Source organism: Musca domestica, unplaced genomic scaffold (genome assembly GCF_030504385.1).
Source record: "Musca domestica strain aabys unplaced genomic scaffold, Musca_domestica.polishedcontigs.V.1.1 4, whole genome shotgun sequence".
Lineage (NCBI taxonomy): Eukaryota > Metazoa > Arthropoda > Insecta > Diptera > Muscidae > Musca > Musca domestica.
In genome coordinates, this window is record NW_026712328.1 from 24,929,785 (window position 1) to 24,949,423 (window position 19,639).

A 19,639-nucleotide genomic window follows, 5' to 3' on the forward strand; every position below is an offset into this window, starting at 1 on the left:
ACGAAATGAAGTAGCTTTTAAACGAATTTTACTCAAATGTGTGTAAGGTCTCCAGGACTTTTGGTTAGTTGAAAACATAGTCCATAGGTCCACGTTCCCTTGTATGGTCCCAAGATAACTTTGCCTACAGATGTTTTAATCAAAATTTTTAACCCGATATAAAAACAGTAAGACAAAGTCTTACAGTCCGAGCGGGGCCGACACCTTGAATACACCTACCAACACTCATAATAAACGATACAGGTTGTATAAGTGGAGATACTCGAAAGAATTTCACAAGATATTGTGACAAATAATAAAAGAAAAACCATCAGGTTTTCGTTCTCTAATTTTCGAATAATAGCAACTTAAACTAATTTGCTCATTTCCAATTTATTGGTAGTGTTGCACGTAAATGGTCTTCCTATGATCTGGAACCAATATTTCGCAAGACCTATAATCTTCTCTGAATTGGCAAAAGATTAACATTTATTAGTGGTTGTTGTGACTAAAATGCATCTATATGAGATACAGACATTTGACTACATTCTTCAACGAAATCAGCGTTAACGAATAGTCAGAAGTGCGTTCTTTCCTGTATTTGTGAATTCTCCTAAGTCACTGGAATGGACATTTTTGTATTTTGTCTACAAAAGTTAGCAAACTATTTCACACATTGAATATTTTTGGATGGTCATTCCAAAATGCTTGGCTTTGCAAGTCCGGTAACCCCCATTAAATATGCGTGAGGATCGGGCAATAATTACGACCGGCTGACAATTTTGCAGTTTTTGGTTCATTTCAACCCCTAAATATATGGCGATCATCTCCAAAAAGAGTAGGCCTCTATTCTGACCCTCATCTTATCCCCATGCAAAATTTCGTAAGGATCGGGCCATAATTGCGACCTGTAGCGTGTTTACAAATTAACATGGACAGACGGACGGACGGACATACATAGCTAGATCGACTCAGCTCGGCGATCTAGGAAGATCCATATATACTTCCTATATGGGAAACCAATGTTTCGAGGTGTTACATAAATTCTGGCCCAATCAAAACTTATAATACCCCCAACACATAGTGTTGTAGGGTATAAACATGCTTGCATTGAACTGTATAGCCCCTATATAACTATACCTCCACATATTCGGTATGTTGGTGATTTGTGTCACACTTTCATGTTGTTAAAGTGTTTCATATTTGGAATTTGAAGTGAAGCGAAGCCTTTGCAGGTCCACGTCTTCGTACAGCTTTCATAACGGTATTCGTGATTTTAGCGACATTACTCACCGGAATTGTATGAATCCCGTATTTGAAGTTCCGTCTGTGACACATAACTGCCAATACATAGCCTCCATATAACGATACCTCCCTACATTCGGTATTTTGGGGATATTAGCGGCATTATCACCGGAATTGTTTAAATTTTCGTATGTAGGGAGTTGACGTTATATTGGCGATATCCAAGAGAATACAATGGCACATTACTAGATTCGGTATTTTATGATTTCAACGATGTCCCGTCTCTCTTGTTGTTTGTTGAAGTCACGATACAGCCAACATTATTTGACGTACAGCTTAAAAATTTGGCAGAACAACGTGCATTGCGTCTAGGATGGTTGGAATTGAAACTGAAATATATCGATCTACCCCCATATAACGGTACCTTCCGATATTCGGTATTTTGATAATTTTGTCACACTTTTCCACGGACTTGTCTAAAAATTGGTATTTGTATTTCATAATGGATTATAATTCTGGTGGCGGAACAGTGTATGTATAGGTCTACGGATTTGCCCCATATAACGGTTCTCCCAAAATTCGGTATTTTGATTATTTTTGCCACAATTTTCCACGGATTTGTCTGAAAATAGGTTTTTGATGTTCGTAATGGGTTCTAGCTCCGCGTTTTCGTCGTAACGTGTTCAAATGTGGCAGTTAAGAAGATTTATTAGATAGTAATCCTTGAAGTATAAAATTGTCGATATAGGTTCCCGTTTTGATATGGCTCCCATATAACGGCTTCTCCCACTCTTGATTTTTTGAAGAGTTTAATAGCATTATCCAACGGTCTTAGTATTAGTTTAAAGTGCAACACGTTTGACACGTTTACCCAAAGATAGATGGTTTCAAAAGTTCGGATGGTTTTAAAGTTCGGCCTGGCCTTGTTGTACCAAATTCCGTTACACATTTCAAATTTGAAGACTGTATCTATAACCATTCAATTGATATGTGCATACAAAATCTAATTTTTTATGGAGATATCTCCGATGCTGATGCTATATCTCGAGTTCCAAGTGGAATTTCAAAAAAATTATATAGCCTATGTTAGTTTCAGGTTATGATGTAGTATATTGTTAAGCAGTTTTTATACCCTCCACCAAAAAGTATGGAGGGTACATTAAGTTCGTCATTCCGTTTATAACTCATCGAAATAATCATTTTAGACCCAACAAGTGTATATATTCTTGACCTGAATGACCTGACGGACCTGTCCGTCCGTCTGTCCGTCTGTTGTAATCACGCTACAGTCAAAACGAATTAAGATAGAAAGCTAAAATTTTGCACAGATCCCTCTTTTGTCTGCAGGCAGGTCAAATTCGAAGATGAGCTATATCGGTCCACGATATCGTATAGCCCCCATATAACGGTACCCCCCCGATATTCGGTATTTTGATGATTTTAGCCACATATTCTAATGGAATAGTCTGAAAATTCACACAAAGAGTTCTCTGTGAGCACTTTACTTCCTGACAGTGAATTGTCTATATAGCTCCACGATATCGAATAGCCCCCATATAACGGTACCCCCCGATATCCGGCACTTTTATGATTTTAGACACATTTTCCAATGGAATGGTCTGAAAATCCACACAAGGCGTTCCTCGTGAGTACTTTATCCCTTGAAAGAGAATTATTTATATAGGTTTGATGATTTTAGCCACATTTTCCAATGGAATGGTCTGAAAATCCACACTAGGAGTTCTTTGTGAGCACTTTATTCCCTAAAGGAGAATTGTCTATATAGGTCCACGATATCGTATAGCCCCCATATAACGGTACCCCCCGATATCCGGTATTTTTATGATTTTAGCCACATTTTCCAATTGAATGGTCTGAAAATCCACACAAAGAGTTCCTCGTGAGTACATTATCCCTTGAAAGAGAATTATTAATATAGGTTTTGATGATTTTAACCACATTTTCCAATGGACTTATCTGAAAATCCACACAAGGAGTTCCTTGTGAGTATTTTACCCCCAGACATAGATTTGTGTATATAGGTCCACAATATCGTATATCCCCCCTATATGTCGGCACCTTCCGATATTAGGTAATTTTAACAGAATTTTTAATGCAATTTTTTTCTTTGAAAATTTCTAATTCGTTCCAAATGGTGGATTGTATTCAAAGTCGGCCCGGCCGAACTTACTGCTTTTTACTTGTTCAGTCTATAAATTACAAACAACCTACAAATATTTTCATCTCTTAGAAGAAGATAGAATAATGAGGCAAATGGTATTCATTTAGGTCGATCCCTTTAAATTTGGAATGATTACAACAGCCAAAATGTGCCTAATCGAATTAACGTTCTTAGACCCTGGGTGGTAATGGAAGAAATTCGACTTCGAATATTTTTTTTTCTATGTTGAAGCAAGTGTGAAAAGGTAATACATCGGACCACTCTCTTTGGTTGATCTTTGTCTTTGGCTACATTGATATTTGATTTCGAAGGTAATTTTGTAATGCTCTCAGCTAACAAATTGTCACTTGTTGTTTTAAGCTTTTGTACAACAGCACTTGCTGTTACCTTTTATTCTTATACCATGAATGAAATAATAATTTTCTTGAATTCCCCATAAACCCATTTCCTAAATTTCGATCCAAACCAATACACAAATATCTTGTTCTTTTCGTTAAGTTAAAGAGGATTAGTTATCCTGCAATTAAATTTTTTTTAAACTTTCCACTGCTATAGCGTCATACGTATGGGGATATTAAAAATTGTGATTTACTTTAAATACATATGTCGATGTGTTTCTATAAATAATACTTCCTCAAATAGGCACGTAACATCTAATCCTAGACGACTATGCCCGGTTAAGTGTCGTGACAGAAATAATAATAAATAGCCCTTGATTGAAGTGTACCGAAGGCAGTCATCAACATTGGTTCGATTCGATAAGTTATCGTTGTCTCTTAGGAAGTTCGTGTGTGATTTGATTTCCATTTTTGTTGTTTCAACTTGTCGGATTAGTGTCGTGTCTTCCTTTCTTTTTAAATCTCAATCAATAAACTTAAATAAAACAATTAAAAAATAATAAAAATGAATTTGATTTTGATGATGACTTTAATTTCATTGCAAACTGTGCAATGCCGAACATATTCTAATGATAACCATGGGTGGTACGAAATCTCATAAATACCATTTTGGGAATTGGCCAAAGGACTTATCAAAAGTAAGTGCATAATCAGCATCGTATCTTTCCTGGTGGTGTTCATTCATTATGTTCTGTCCTTTTTTGTTCTGGGAAAACAAAAGGGGACACCATGTTACTTTCCTCAGTGGATTCAAAGCTGATTTTCACATTGATGGCCTCAAGGAAATCACACCATTGCATTTGGTCCATTACATCCAGAACTACACAGATTGGGATTTGGTGGGAGCACGTTATGCCCACAAAACTCCAGTGCCGCTTTGGCAGGCACTACGGTATCCAGCCGAGGTAATTTTCATATGTGTCTGATGTTTTATTGTCGTTGTACTCGTAGTTGTTGGTTGAATGTTCTCCCCGAAATAGTCCTTCTTTTGTCCACTGCATGTCTGTTTAGGGCAGTGGACATTATTGCCTGTTGTCGTTACAAAAATAATTGCTTTGTTCCGATTTCTATTGGTTAGAGCGCGAGAGAGAGAGCAGAGGGAGATAGAAGGAGGAGAGTTGATAAAGAATTTAACATGGTAATTTGTTGTACGTTGATATTTGAATCACTGTGTTCTTTTTCAATCCTTTTGCATAGGCGATGACTTTTAAATCCTTCAAAAATTGCATGTTTTAAAAACAGGTTGAGAAATCGGCAAGGATGGCGAACACTATCTTTAAAACAAGTAAAAACACATTAGGTTCGGCCGGTCCGAACAGTTTATACTCTTCACCATTGGGTAAAGAAAACATTTTTATATAAAAAGTATCTGAATTCAAACGTGTTCCACTTTAAACTACAAATACCAGTAAGACCGTTTGGATGGTGCAGTTAAGCTCTTTTTTTTTTAACATAAAGTGGGTGATGCCGTTATATAGGGGCCATACAAAAATGGGAACCTCTATAGACAATTTTCATGGGTCAATATGACTTGGATTATCAAATACCGAATATCGGTGGGTATCGTTATATGTTCGCTATAGGAAAACGTGGACCAAAATATTCAATGTTCTGCCACCGGAGCTAGAACCCATTATGGTCTACAAATACCAATTTTTAGACAAATCCATGTACAAATGTGGCATAAGTCATCAAAACACCGAATATCGGCGGATACCGTTATATGGGGGATATACCAAAACGTAGATCTATACAAAAAATGTTTAGCCACCGGAGCTGGAACACAGTATGACCAGCAAATACCATTTTTTAGACAAATCCGTGAAAAATGTGGCAAAAATTATCGAAATACCGAATATTGAGGGGTACCGTTATATGGGGGCTATACCAAAACGTGGTATCTCATGTGCATACCAATCAATAGTCTTGTCTCTGTTTGAAATTCTATTTTTTGCTAATGGAATTATGTTATATAGATAAATATGGACTTATTTTAAAGTTTCAATGTTCAGTCATTTTGTATGGGCGTTGATGAGTCAGACAGTCTGCGAATGAATCACTCAACCCTTTATATTTAGTTAATACAGGGTTGCCCATATTCGACAGACCCATCTGGCAACGCCATAACTTTTGACAGAGATGTCGCATCGATTAATGACATACCGCTTTCGAAGCGTCAGTCCAAGCAGATTCTTACCATGTACCAATACACGCCACGCGAGCGCTCTGTAATAGTTCAAATTTACATTCAACAGAAGAAGTCAATTGTGAAAACTCAACGTGCTTTTAAAACATTAAAAAAATGTGAGAAGTGCGCCTTCTAAGAACACCATTAAGCGTTTATACGAAAAACTTTCGACTGGTAAGGCTCTTTCTAATCCGAAGAGGCCATATAAAAGTCGACCAAAGCGATCGGCAGAGAATATCGCTGCCGTACGAGCCAGTGTTGAGAGGTCCCCAAGAACATCCCAAAAACGCCGTTCTCAGCAGTTGGGCATGGCTCGGTCCACTTTACAACGGATTATTCGCATTGATTTGCATTTGTTCCCGTACAAAATTCAATTGACGCAAAGAATGTTGCCTGCGGACAAGCCTCGTCGATTGGAATGGACCGAAAGAGTCATCGAAATGGCCGAAGATGACGAGCAATTTTGGAACAAAATTATCATGTCCGATGAAGCCCATTTCACATTGAATGGGACCGTAAATAAGCTAAATTGCCGTTTTTACGCCACTGAAAATCATTAGGAGATTCAAGAAGTGCCTCTTCATGACGAAAAGGTCCCAGTTTGGTGCGGCGTTAGTGCGAAAACGGTCATTGGGCCGTTTTTCTTCCAAAATGAAAATGGCCATGCTGTTACCATCAATCAGGAGCGTTATCGCGACATGATGACCAATTTGTGATGCCAATTATTCGTCGAAAGCGTATGAGGCAGTTCTGGATTTTCTGAAGAATTTGTTTCCGGGCCGTTTGATGTCGAAAAGTGGTGATTTTGACTGGATTTGACGCCGCCTGACTTCTTCTTGAAGTCAAAGGTTTACATTAACAAGCCAAGGACCGTAGAAGAGCTCAAGGAAAACATTCGTGAAGAAATAGCCGCTATTCCGGCCGAAATGTTGGCAAAAACGATGGAAAATGCAGCAAAAAGGGCACAATACGACATCAACGCCAGAGGCGGCCATTTGAGAGATATCATATTCAAAAATTGATGTAAACAAATCTACTTGGAACAAATTAAATGATTAACATTGCCAACCGCCAATTTTTTATTTTTTTCTTTGATTTAAAAAAAAAAAACATGGGTCCGTCAAATATGGGCAACCCCAAGCCAAATTTAATTAATTTATCCCTTCAACAATTGCAGTGATTTCCACAGCCAAAATGTGTCTCATGGAAATAACAGTCTTAAGTCCTGGGTCTCTTTTGACGAAATCCGTCCTGCCGCTTGTATAGAGCATGCCTTTGAATGTGTGTTTTAGGAACATATTGAGAAAAAGGCAAGGATGAGGAACACAATTTTTACAAAATTGTTGAATTTTCCACTATTGAATTCTATTACACTATTATTATTTAAAGTGCGGGCCTGCAATTTAGAAGGTGATATATAGGGGGATATTTTGATTTTTAATTAAGTACTTACAAAATGTTTATTCAATAATTGCAAATACTAATATATGACCGATATAAACAGTTCTCTCCCAGGGGGTATAGTACCCACAAAGAACTTCATGTGTAGAATTTCAGACAATTCTATTAGAAAGTGTGGGCAAAATCATCAAAATATCTACTATACCGAGATCGCGTTATATGGGGGCTATACGATATAATAGGCCTATATAGACAACTATCTTTTGGGATGTAAAGTGCCTGAAAATAATTTAATGTGTGGATTTAAGTCAATTCCATAAAAAACCGTTGTTAAATTCGCAAAATACTGCAAATTGGGAGGTCCTAAACGATATCGTTGACCGATATAGCCCATCTTCGAACTTGACCTGCCTGCAGGCACACGACTATTCTTTTTTCGTTCGTTTCGAGTCTAAAATGATTATTTCTTTGAGTTACAAACGGAATGACAAACGTTATATGCCCTACATATTTTGTAAAAAAAATTGTGATGCCATACACCACTATGAATATTTAGTAGAGCTACACATAACAAATAATCGTTTATATCGGGTGAAACATACATATGGGACCTACAGGGTGAGATAAAAAAAAACTGCAACCAACTTTAGACTGCTGTCATTTCTAAGCCACTCGTCCGACAGCTGTTAAAATTATTCCAGGGACAGCTCATTATATTGTTCACAAGCGAATTTTCCAGAAAAAAAGTAATTCGTGATGAATTTCAAGCGTGATGGTGTGATTTATTTATATTTGGCAGGAAAACCACAAGTGGCAATCGTTGGAGCAGTCCAGGATTTAAATCTGAATAAAACTTTAGTGTCTCGTGCCATCGCTCGTTATCGTGATGCTGGTTGCGTAGCCCGATATCAAGGAAGTGGACGGAAGAAAACAGCAATATCAGCAGAAATGGTTCGAAAAGCCTCAGTGGCCGAAAAATGGCTCTTGAGTTGAATATATCGCAATAATCCATTCGGCAAATATTGAAAAATTTAAATTTCAAAAAGTGCAAGAACTTACACCGCAACAGAAAGAAAATAGACTCAAAAGAGGTAAAGAGTTGCTTCGCTTGGCCGAAAGTGGTGAACTGCCAAATTTGGTTTTCTCCGATGAGAAAAAGTTCGTTTCCAGCAGTTTGTAAACAAACAAAATGATCGTGTTTACTTGCCAAAGAGGTCAGCTGCAAATGTGCCACAATAACTCAAGCGCCGGCCACGGTGATGGTGTGGACAGTCATAACAGCCGATGGTCGCTCTCCGCTGTATACCTATATCTAAGCCGATTTTCATCAAATTTGGCACAGTTTCTTCCAGGATAAATTCGGTTATATGTACCAATTTCAATAATGTTTATCCTGTGAAATTTTACCTAAATGTGAACTGCATTTTGTTCGCAGAAATACATGGATCGACAGACGGATTGAAAACCATAAATCGACTCAGAATCTAATTCTTTGAAGATCATCAAAAGAAACTATAAGTCTATTACGTTTAAGAACTATGAAGTCAACTTCATTTTCAAAGTTGAACGGGTTTAACGACAAATAGGTGGGGACAATTATTTAATTTATGATATTAATACAGTTTTTAATTATTTTATTTTGCCCAGTTCTGGTTTGCGAACATAACCTTATTGTAGCATGAACATGTCGTAGGAAGTACTTACTTACCAAACTGTCCTTAGAATCAATAAATACGTTCAAAAAGGCAGTCAATAAATTTATAAACCACTAGAGTTGAACTTGTATTTAGTTTCGTCATACTTTTGTTTTGTTTGTCTGATAGTGGGATTGAACTGTCGGTCCTTTGCTATTTAGTCGGCACACTATGCACGATGGTTGGTATTGAATATGATATATATCGGTCTACGTTTTGGTATTCCCCCAATATAACGGTACCTTCCGAGATTCGGTATTTTGAATATTTTAGTCACATTTTTAATGATTTTTTTCCATAGTGGTGTTGAGTATCAGAAAGTCGGCACTGCCCGACTTTTGTCTTTCCTTACTGGTTTTCTATTTTTTTTATACCCTTAGCCATATGGCTAGAGCGGGTATATATCATTTGATATGGCCAAAACTTGTCTCATCGAAATAACGGCTTTAGACCCTAGGTCTCTTTGAACCAAATCCGTTTCAGGGTATTTGGAGTCGATCCAGCGACGTCCGTCCGTCTGTCTGTTTGGCTGGTGCGCACGATAACTCTCTTTGAACCAAAGTTGGTCAAAACTTAGTACATTGTAATATTATTGTCAAACTTAGATCGAGTTCGGAGATTGGCAAAATCGGTTCACTCCTTCTGGTACCTTCCCCACACTAATATGACGAAATTTTCAAATAAATATTTTAGTGTACAGAATGGGAAAGGATAATCCGATTTTGCTCTAACTTTGTAAATCCTACTATTTGCATCTGTGTTAGATCAGGTGCAAAATGGGCAATATCGGTTCACTCCATTAAGTACCTCCCCCACAAGGGATCAACATTTTGAATAATTATAACTTTTATAAAATGTGATGTAAAAGTCCGATTTGCTACAAATTACACACATCACAATATTTTTACTAACCCAAAGTCTGGTGTGAAGGCGGTCCACTCCTTCTGGTACCTTTCCCACAAAGGGTCAACATTTTGAATAACCAAAACGATCATAAAATCCGAAATAAACATCCGATTCTTATCATATTTCACACATCCATTTTGTCCTACTAACACAAGATCCTCTGTGAAGATGGAATATATTGGTCCATTCCCTCTGGTACCTCCCCCACAAAGGGTTAATATTTTGAATACCCATGAGGCTCATAAAACGCCAAATTAACATCCGATTCTATTCAAAATTAGCACATCTCAACATTTCTATCAACACAAGATCTGTTATAAAGATGATAGAGATCGGACCATTTCTTATAGTATATCCTCCACATAGGGTTTAAGATTTTGAAAAACCAAACGCTCACAGAAAGTTAAACAAGCTTTCAAATCTCTTTAAACTTCAGACATACATTGATTTTTGCAAAAAACAAGATCTGTTGTTAAGATGATATATATCTGCGAACCACTTGTGGAACCTCATCCACAAAGGGTTACAATTTTGAATACTTTTATCTGTCATTACATGCGAAAGAAGTCAGCGGTACTTTACAACTTCCTCTGTCTAAATATTTCTCTCAACCAGAAACCTGAGATGAATATGGAGTTAATAATTTCGCATCAACTTGTGTATAAGTGTTCGGTTTTCTTGTAATTTTGACATTTTGTCTCAACCACATTTTCGAAAATGTTACACACTGTGCTTTCGAAAGTTCTTTGTCGTCCCTCTAATATCTATCATCTAGATGTAAATTCTACATAAAGTGACAAATTACCCACCCATATTTTTTACTCGGTCTAATGCTATCAACAACATGTGATTTTGTAATTTTCGTTCTTCTTCTTTTTCTGTTTTCCTCACATTCATATGCAAAGGCATGCAACAGTTTGTTGGAACCTGATGACCACACTGGAGTTACCGTTACTGATGAATTATTGACACAAAGATTCCATTTAGCCATTGTTGATGGTGCATTTCCGGAGTGTGCTTTGGGCATCGTACATCGTTTGGGTCTGCCGTTCATGTTTATCAATACCGTCGGCTTCTATACAGGAAGTCTGGCAATGGCAGGAAATCCAATTGCGTATGCTGTAACGCCTCATGTCTTTACAGCACTAACGGAGACAATGAATCTATGGCAGCGTATAGAAAATTATGTGACACATCTATTAGCCGATTTATTGCACAAGGTAATGTATGATGAAGAGTATGTAAGTATGTTGAAGCACAGACAGTGATTCAAAGAAAACTACTACATTAACTGCACTTTTGTAACAAAACAATCGAGGTGTAGGAATTATAAAATTATCCAATTGCATTATACCCGACTTACAAATTGGGGGATGGTATTAGGTCAGTAGAACAAATCCCAAGGTTTTGTGACAAACTTGCATAAGCCTCTTTTTATACCACCTCAGGGTCTTTGTGCATTTGTTTGTAACAGGCAAAAGGAAACGAGGTAGACCCATAGTTCCTTTTGATGATCTGCATAGAATCACATTCTGAGTCGATTTATGCATGTCCGTCCGTGCGTCTGTCTGTCCATGTATTTCTGTACACAAAGTACAGTTCGCATTTATTGCCCTATCCAGATGACATTTTGCACAGATCATTTGCTTGGCCCAAGGACGAACCCTATTGAAATTGGAGATAATCGGTCAAAATTTAGATATAGCTCCCATATATATCTTCGTCCGATTTGTCTTTTATTGTGCATCAAACGTGTAATATCAGTCCGAATAGTATGGAATTTTGCACGTACGATCAGATTGGACCTGAAAATAAGTATGCCAAATTTGATCGATATCGGTTCAGATATAGCTATAGCTCCCATATATATTGTTCATCCGATTTGTTATTTTTGTCCTCCGCAGGCGTAATATGCACTCTGTAACAACAATATTTGGGGAAATATATGAAATACAGCTCAGAAATACATTTGCTAAATTTTATTGAGATCGGTTTAGATTTGGATATAGCTCCCATATATAATTTCGTCCGATTTACCTTTTATTGTGCACCAAACGTCTAATATTTGCCCAAATGGGATGAAATTCGGCACTTACGACCGAATTGAGTCTAGAAGCTAGTATGTCAAATTTGGTGAAGATCGGTTCAGATATAGCTTTAGCTCCCATATATACTGTTCATCCGATTTGTTATATTTGTTACCCACAGCCGTAATATGCACTCCGAAACAACGATATTCAGGGAAATATATCAAATACAGCTCAGAAATATCTTTGCCAAATTTTATCGAGATCGTTTCCGATTTGGATATAGCTCCCATATATATTTTTTATCCGATTTCAAATTAATTGTGCACCAAATGGGCAATACAAGTCCGAATTTAAAAGATACAAATGCTTCGGCATATTTGGTCCTTTGAACTTTAACTTATAATTATAATCATGGCGCGTATGATTGAATTCTCCCATTAAAACGTTTAAGTGTTATGCGGAGCTCTACTAAATTAGCAAAGTGGTGTAGGGTATCATAAAGTCGGCCCCGCCCGACTTTAAGACTTTCTTTACTGGTTTGGTATGTTCTCAGTCATAGAGCCTTATCTTAGTCTGAAAACTACGTTCTTCGGAAATTAAAACCGTTTAGAACTCTTAACAAAATCGACTGCTGACCTTTTGTCTAAGTCAGATTCAAATAACCCACTTTACGCCAAATTTCTACATGGAATTTAAAAACAACTTTTGGGCCAATGTAAATTTGCGTATGAATATCAAAAATTCTCTCGCTCTCTCTCTCTCTCCAGAAAATAGTCATTTCAAACATTGGCTGTTTATTAGTTCCATGTCGGCAAACATACAAACACATTTATACACACACACACACACATAAATCATCTCACATACATATTCACATATACATACATACAAACGTGTATGTACAACAAACATGTACTTGTAGCAAGGCAACCGTATCGAAATGAATTCATGTTCCTGCAAAGGCTACTTTGTTGGGCATCTTCTTAAATTGCTAGCCCAATTTCTCCATTCTATGGCTAGATAATAATAATTGAATGCTACAAACTTTTGAACCATGTACACATTCAAACAATTAAGCTGCAGCTGTTCAAATATTTAATATTGGACATTACATGAAATGTGCTGCTGCATAAATTATCGAATATAATATTGAAAGATTTATGGTACATGTTTGAATAGATTGAGAAATTTAATCGTTCTAGTTATTCTTGGGAAATCTTTTAGCATGAAAAAAAAATCTTTTGACCGAGCTGTTTTTGTAGAAAACATGTGTCTGCATTTGCTTGTCAATCTAATAGAAATATTTTTTTACAAAGGCTGTGTAGCTAAATCAATATCCACTTCTAAGCCACATAAAATATTCAGCAGATGTGTTTACAATGACAAATTAATTATGCCCTACAACACTATGTGTTGGGGGTATTATACGTTTGATTGGGCCAAAAATTATGTAACACCTCGAAATATTGATTTCCCACATAGGAAAGTATATATGGATCTTCCTATCTCGCCGAGCAGAGTCGATCTAGCTATGTATGTCCGTCCACCCGTCTGTCTCTCTGTACATGTTAATTTGTAATCACTCTACAGGTCGCAATTATAGCCCGATCTTCACGAAATTTAAAATGTAGGTGGGGTTACGGTCAGAATACAACCCTATTTCTTTTGAAGATGATCGCATAATATTTAGGGGTTGAAATGAACCAAAAACTGAAAAAATCCTGATTTTGCAGTTGCTCTACAGGTCACAATTATAGACCAATCAAAGCGAAAGTTAGCATGGGGCTAGAGCTCTGGGCTGGGCAGAAGACTCCAATTTCATCGGGTAATATTTAGTGGTTGAAATAGACCATAGCATTTATGATAAATAAAAGTCAAATTTTCCATTAAACCGCGAATATTTTTAATGGCGGCGAAATCATAAATAGACGAACAGGTCAATTCTGACCGTTACGTAGATGCCGATAGTAAAAATATCGGATATATAGCGAAATATATACAATGTATATACACAAAGGAAGGGGATGTTAGTTAGAATGCTTATATCTCCAGAATGGCTGGAGCGATTTTGACAAATTTTGTATATTTAGAATGCCCTTTTGGCATAAAAGTATAAAATCTAAAAAATCGCATAAAAATATGCCAAAAACGATGTTAATATAGGTTTGTTATATCTTGTGACATTTTTTTATTTTTTCATATTTTTTATCGCATACGATTTTTTCAATTTAACTTATAATATTGAAGTGTATATTTTGTAATATTTTTGCACTTTACAACACAGGTTGGGGTTATTATCTACAGATTGCAATTATCGTCTGATCCTCACGAAAATTTTCACAAGGGTAGGATTAGGCTCAGAAGGGCTAGATCTATCGTTTTCAAAGATGTCCGCAATATATTTAGAGGTTGAAATGGACTAACAATAAACATATTCTTGATTTTGCAGCCGTTATAAAGGTCAAAAGTAGAAACCAAAAGACACGAAATCTCGCATGAAGTTAGAGTTAGGATAGAGGATACAATGGACCACTACTTTTCTGTGAAAAAATACCAACACTACTTATAGGCAATATTCGAAATACACAAAAGGCGAACTTCTGGTTTTTTATGCTGATTTCGTGGATGGATATAGCCTATCACATTGTGGTGTTCTAGGGTATCAGATAGTCGGCCCCGCGTGACTTTAGCCTTTGCTTACTTGAATTTGTGTGCATTTTTAATGTGTGAAGAAATTAAGCATATTTATTGAACCTATTTTTATATTCCTATCCGACTGCAACTGAATTTAATGAATTCCTTATATATCAATTATTATATATTTCGAATGAAAATATCTGCATTCATTTCCGAGCCATTCATTCATTTTCGAACCATTTCCGAATGAAAACCTCTAAAGAAAGAACAAAATTAGGGCGGGATCGATTTTATGAACCCTTCACCACTATACATATTCAGTACATTGGGAAATTGTGTGAAATAGACCATACCAACTATGATCGTTTTAAATTGCGTGTTAGGGCTTTAGTGCGGTTTGAATTAGAAAATACCGGATAAAGGATAAAGATATAGATACCTATATATGTGGGCTAAACGATGCTGTGACCTGCTCAATAATTTTCTGGCATAGGTTGTAGTACTCATTACGAACTTCAAACTTTAAATACGGAACTTGAAACAGTTCCGGTCAAAAATATCGTTACAATCATAAAAATGCCGAATATCGGAGGGGATCTATATAAAAAATTCTATTGCAGGGGATAAAGTACCCAGAAGGAACTCTTCGTGTGAATTTTTAGACAATTATATTGAAAACCAGTAAAGAAAGTCCTAAAGTCGGGCGGGGCCGACTTTTTGATACCCTACACCACTTTGCAAACTTAGTAGAGCTCCACATAACAATTAAACGTTTTTATGGGAAAATTCAATCATACACGCTATGATTATAATTATAATTTAAAGTTCCAAGGTTTAAATATGCCGAAGCATTTGTATCTTTTAAATTCGGACTTGTATTGCACATTTGGTTCAAAATTAATTTGAAATCAGATAAAGCTATATCTGAACCGATTTCGATCAAATTTGGCATACTTATTTTCAGGCCTAATTTGATATATTTCCCTGAATATCGTTGTTACGGAGTGCATATTACGGCTGTGGGTAACAAATACAACAAATCGGATGAACAATATATATGGGAACTATAGTTATATCTTAACCGATATTCACCAAATTTGACATACTAGCTTCTATTATTATATTAGACGTTTGGTGCACAATAAAAGGTAAACCGGACGAACTTATATATGGGAGATATATCCAAATCTGAACCGATCTCGATAAAATATAGCAAATGTATTTCTGAGCTGTATTTGATAAATTTCTCCAAATATTGTTGTTACAGAGTTCATATTACGGCTGCGGAGGACAAAAATAACAAATCGGATGAACAATATATATGGGAGCTATAGCTATATCTGAACCGATTTCGATCAAATTTGGCTTACTTATTTTCAGGCCTAATTTGGTTGTATGTGCAAAATTTCATACTATTCGGGCTGATATTACACGTTTGGTGCACAATAAAAGGCAAATCGGACGCAGATATATATGGGAGCTATATCTAAATTTTTACCGATTATCAATTCAATTTCAATAGGGTTCGTCCATGGGCTAAACAAATGATTTTCATCTGGATAGGGCAATAAATGCGAACTGTACTTTGTTTACAAAAATACATGGACAGACGGACGGACGGACGGACGGACGGACGGACGGACGGACGGACGGATGGGCGGACAGACGGACGGACGCACATGCATAAATCGACTCAGAATGTGATTCTAGGCAGATCATCAAAAGGAACTATGGGTCTATCTCATTTCCTTTTGCCTGTTACAAACAAATGCACAAAGACATAATACCCTGACCACCTTGTGGTGTAGGGTATACTATGGTACAATCATAGAAGTACCGAATTTTGGGATTCCTTGTGTGAAATTTCAGACTATTCCATTGAAAAAATGAGGCTACAATCATCAAAGTACCGAATATCGGGAGGTACCGTTATGTGGGGGACATAATATATCGTGCCCCGATATAGCCCATCTACGAATCTGACCTGTTAGGTCTAAAATTATTATTTCGATGAATAACAAACGGAATGACGACCTTAAAGTAGTCCTTAATATTCGCATAAAAACCGTACATCTGTTCTTAATTTATGCAAACGTCATAATTGAATTAAATGAATGAATGAATTAAAGCAAAGAATGTCAGAAAATAGCATCAAATTTTAGAATATGCATAGATTTGTTCGAATTGGTCACCTTTGGCACGAATTATGGCCTTCAAACGGCCAATGAAACCGTCACAGGCTGCCCAAATGTTGTTCTGCGGTATTTTGGTCCATTTCCGGCGAAGCGCTTGATTGAGGTGATTAACACTTTGGTATTTTTTAGAACCAACCATGCTTTCCAAAATACTCCAGACACAATAGTCCAACGGATTGGTATCCGGAGATTTTGGTGGCCAGGAACCTTATTTTGTAACCATTCTTGGGTGGCGCGTGCTGAGTGCGATCGTGCTGAGTCCTGTTGGAATGTTTAAGTTCTGTGGCCAAAATATATGCATGCCCAAGGCTCCACTCCACACTCCAGCATATTTTCGCGATAATATTCGGCATTTATTCTAATGTCACGGTCGATTAATACGATCGGAGAGCGACCATCGGCTGTTATGGCGGTCCACACCATCACCATGGCCGGCGCTTGAGTTCTGGTGGCCAACCGAAGGTGCACATTTTCAACTGACCTATTTGGCAAGTAAACACGATCATTTTGTTTGTTTTCAAACTGCTAGACAACGAATGTTTTCTCATCGGAGAAAACCGAATTCGGCAGTTCACCACTTTCGGCCAAGAGGAGCAATTCTTTAGCTCTTTTGAGTCTATTTTTTCTGTTGCCGTGTAAGTTCTTGTACTTTTTGGAATTTCAATGGCTTTACCCCGAGCTCGTTTTTCAGCATTTGCCGAATGGAATATTGCAATATGTTCAGCTCACGAGCCATTTTTCGGCAAAAGCGATCAAGTCGCTTCTTTAATTTTCGAACCATTTCTGCTGATGTTGCTATTTTCTTCCGTCCACTTCCTTAACTTCGGGCTAAGTTACCAGTATCACGGTAACGAGCGATGGTACGAGACACGAAAGATTTATTCAAATTTAAGTGCTGGAGTACTCTAACGATTGCCACTTTTGGTTTCCAGCTAAATATTAAGAAATCACACTATTACAATTGAATTCCATCACAAATAAGTTATTTTCTAGAAAATTCTCAACAAAATGTTTTTTTACGATTGCAAACAACATAATGAGCTGTCACTGGAATAATTTTAACAGATCTCGGACGAGTGGCTGCGGTCTGAAGTTGGTTGCAGTTTTTTAATCTCACCCTGTATATATACATTCTGTATATCAATGTCCTTATAAGACATTTAATTTCTTCATACCATTAATTTGCAAATTCTAATGTTTCAAAAGGATCCAATTTAAATACTGTACTCAAGTCGCATATGAATTGCTGCAACTCATAGCAATAAAGCAAAATGGACAGGTACATTTTGCTTTATGACCGCAGAGGAATTTAGTTGTATCAGAGTGTGTTCGAAGTATGCCAAAAAGCATAAACATTGTCAATTCGGCATGGAGAGGTTGTGCTCACTAGTTTCATAATATCAATTTGACAATAGAATACCTAACTATTCCTGATTTTCCCCTTTTTTCATTGCATGTTTTCTGCGTATTGTGTACCGGTGCGGCTACAGTATTATACCAATCAAGTGCATGGAGTTCTAATTCAACACTTTGGCGCCAGTATACCGCATCCTTATGCATTGATGCGCAACGTTTCCATCATACTGCAGAATGGCCATGCCAGCATCACCTATGCCCGGCCTTTCTATCCGAACGTTATCGAAATTGCTTGTCTACACTGCAGACCCGCTGGCAAATTACCGCAAGACCTGGAGCAGTTCATGGAATCAGCTCCGGCGGGTGTGATATTTTTCTCAATGGGCTCGTCGGTGAAGGCAGCAAACATGCCCGAAGAGTTCCGTCGCATGCTCGTCGAGGTATTTTCGCGTTTACCACAATACCATGTTCTTTGGAAGTGGGATGGCAATGCCACCGCGACCGGTATCCATGCGAGAGAGGCCATATTGCCCAATGGGCCACATCAACATATGAGAGGCATCAGCAGGAATGTTCGTTTGAGTGGTTGGTTGCCGCAACAGGACATATTAGGCCACCGGAAGTTGATGGCTTTCGTCACACATGGCGGTCTGCTTAGCATGTATGAAGCCATTTATCATGCGGTGCCCATGGTTATGCTGCCCGTTTTCTGTGACCACGACGTAAATGCAGTCAAAGCCGAATCGGATGGCTATGCCGTACGTTTACCGCTTGAAACGATAACGGCAGATAAACTCTACCACACCATAATGGCCATTATAAACAATGGCAAATACAAAAGAAAAATCCATGAGAAAAGTCAATTGTTATTGGATCAAATGTCAAAGCCGATTGACACGGCAATTTATTGGACAGAATATGTGATGAAGCACAAGGATGTGTCACACTTACAGTCACCAGTGCGGAATATGAGGTTTGTTTACCACTCACATCGACATAGATACGGCTATAATCTAATGGATTTTATTTACAGTTTTTTCATATACCATTCACTGGATGTTATTTGTGTTTTTATGCTAATCGTTGGCGGTATGCTCATAATTTGGCAACAAATATTGAAATATGCCCTGAGAAATAGAACGCAGCAGAGAGTGGAAGAAAGAACGCAGCGATTCAAGATTTTGAAGCAGTGCTAAATATTAAAACAAATGTGTTCACAATAAGACAGGCCAAAATATTTGTAAATATTCTTAGACTTATATTATATATTATACCCCAATGTTCAATAATTTAAGGTTAATAATACAGTTTTGGAAAAAAACATTGTTTTATTTTTAACAAAGGAGCTAATAGATATTTCTAGTGCTTAAGTGCTTAAATACGCAAATTTGGTGTTGAAAGTAGTGGCAAAATTTCAATTCAATCCAA

At 37.2% G+C, this 19,639-nt stretch overlaps 1 protein-coding gene across 1 annotated transcript; it reads left to right on the forward strand.

The window, feature by feature from the left end:
- Positions 1 to 4,490: 4,490 nt before the first annotated feature.
- Positions 4,491 to 19,436, forward strand: LOC131804196 (UDP-glucuronosyltransferase 2A1-like). Its single transcript, XM_059126701.1, has 4 exons — positions 4,491 to 4,709; positions 10,899 to 11,213; positions 18,346 to 19,184; positions 19,245 to 19,436. Exons 1-4 carry the CDS (start codon positions 4,491 to 4,493, stop codon positions 19,405 to 19,407), a joined length of 1,536 nt encoding a protein of 511 aa, XP_058982684.1. The 3' UTR covers positions 19,408 to 19,436.
- Positions 19,437 to 19,639: the final 203 nt, after the last annotated feature.

Excerpts from the sequence above, each read along its gene's own strand:
- LOC131804196 (XM_059126701.1), top strand. The coding sequence starts at position 4,491 with ATGTTCTGTCCTTTTTTGTTCTGGGAAAACAAAAGGGGACACCATGTT. Across the intron at positions 4,710-10,898 it reads CACTACGGTATCCAGCCGAG|GCATGCAACAGTTTGTTGGA; the intron begins GTAATTTTCATA and ends TCATATGCAAAG. Across the intron at positions 19,185-19,244 it reads TCACCAGTGCGGAATATGAG|TTTTTTCATATACCATTCAC; the intron begins GTTTGTTTACCA and ends TTTTATTTACAG.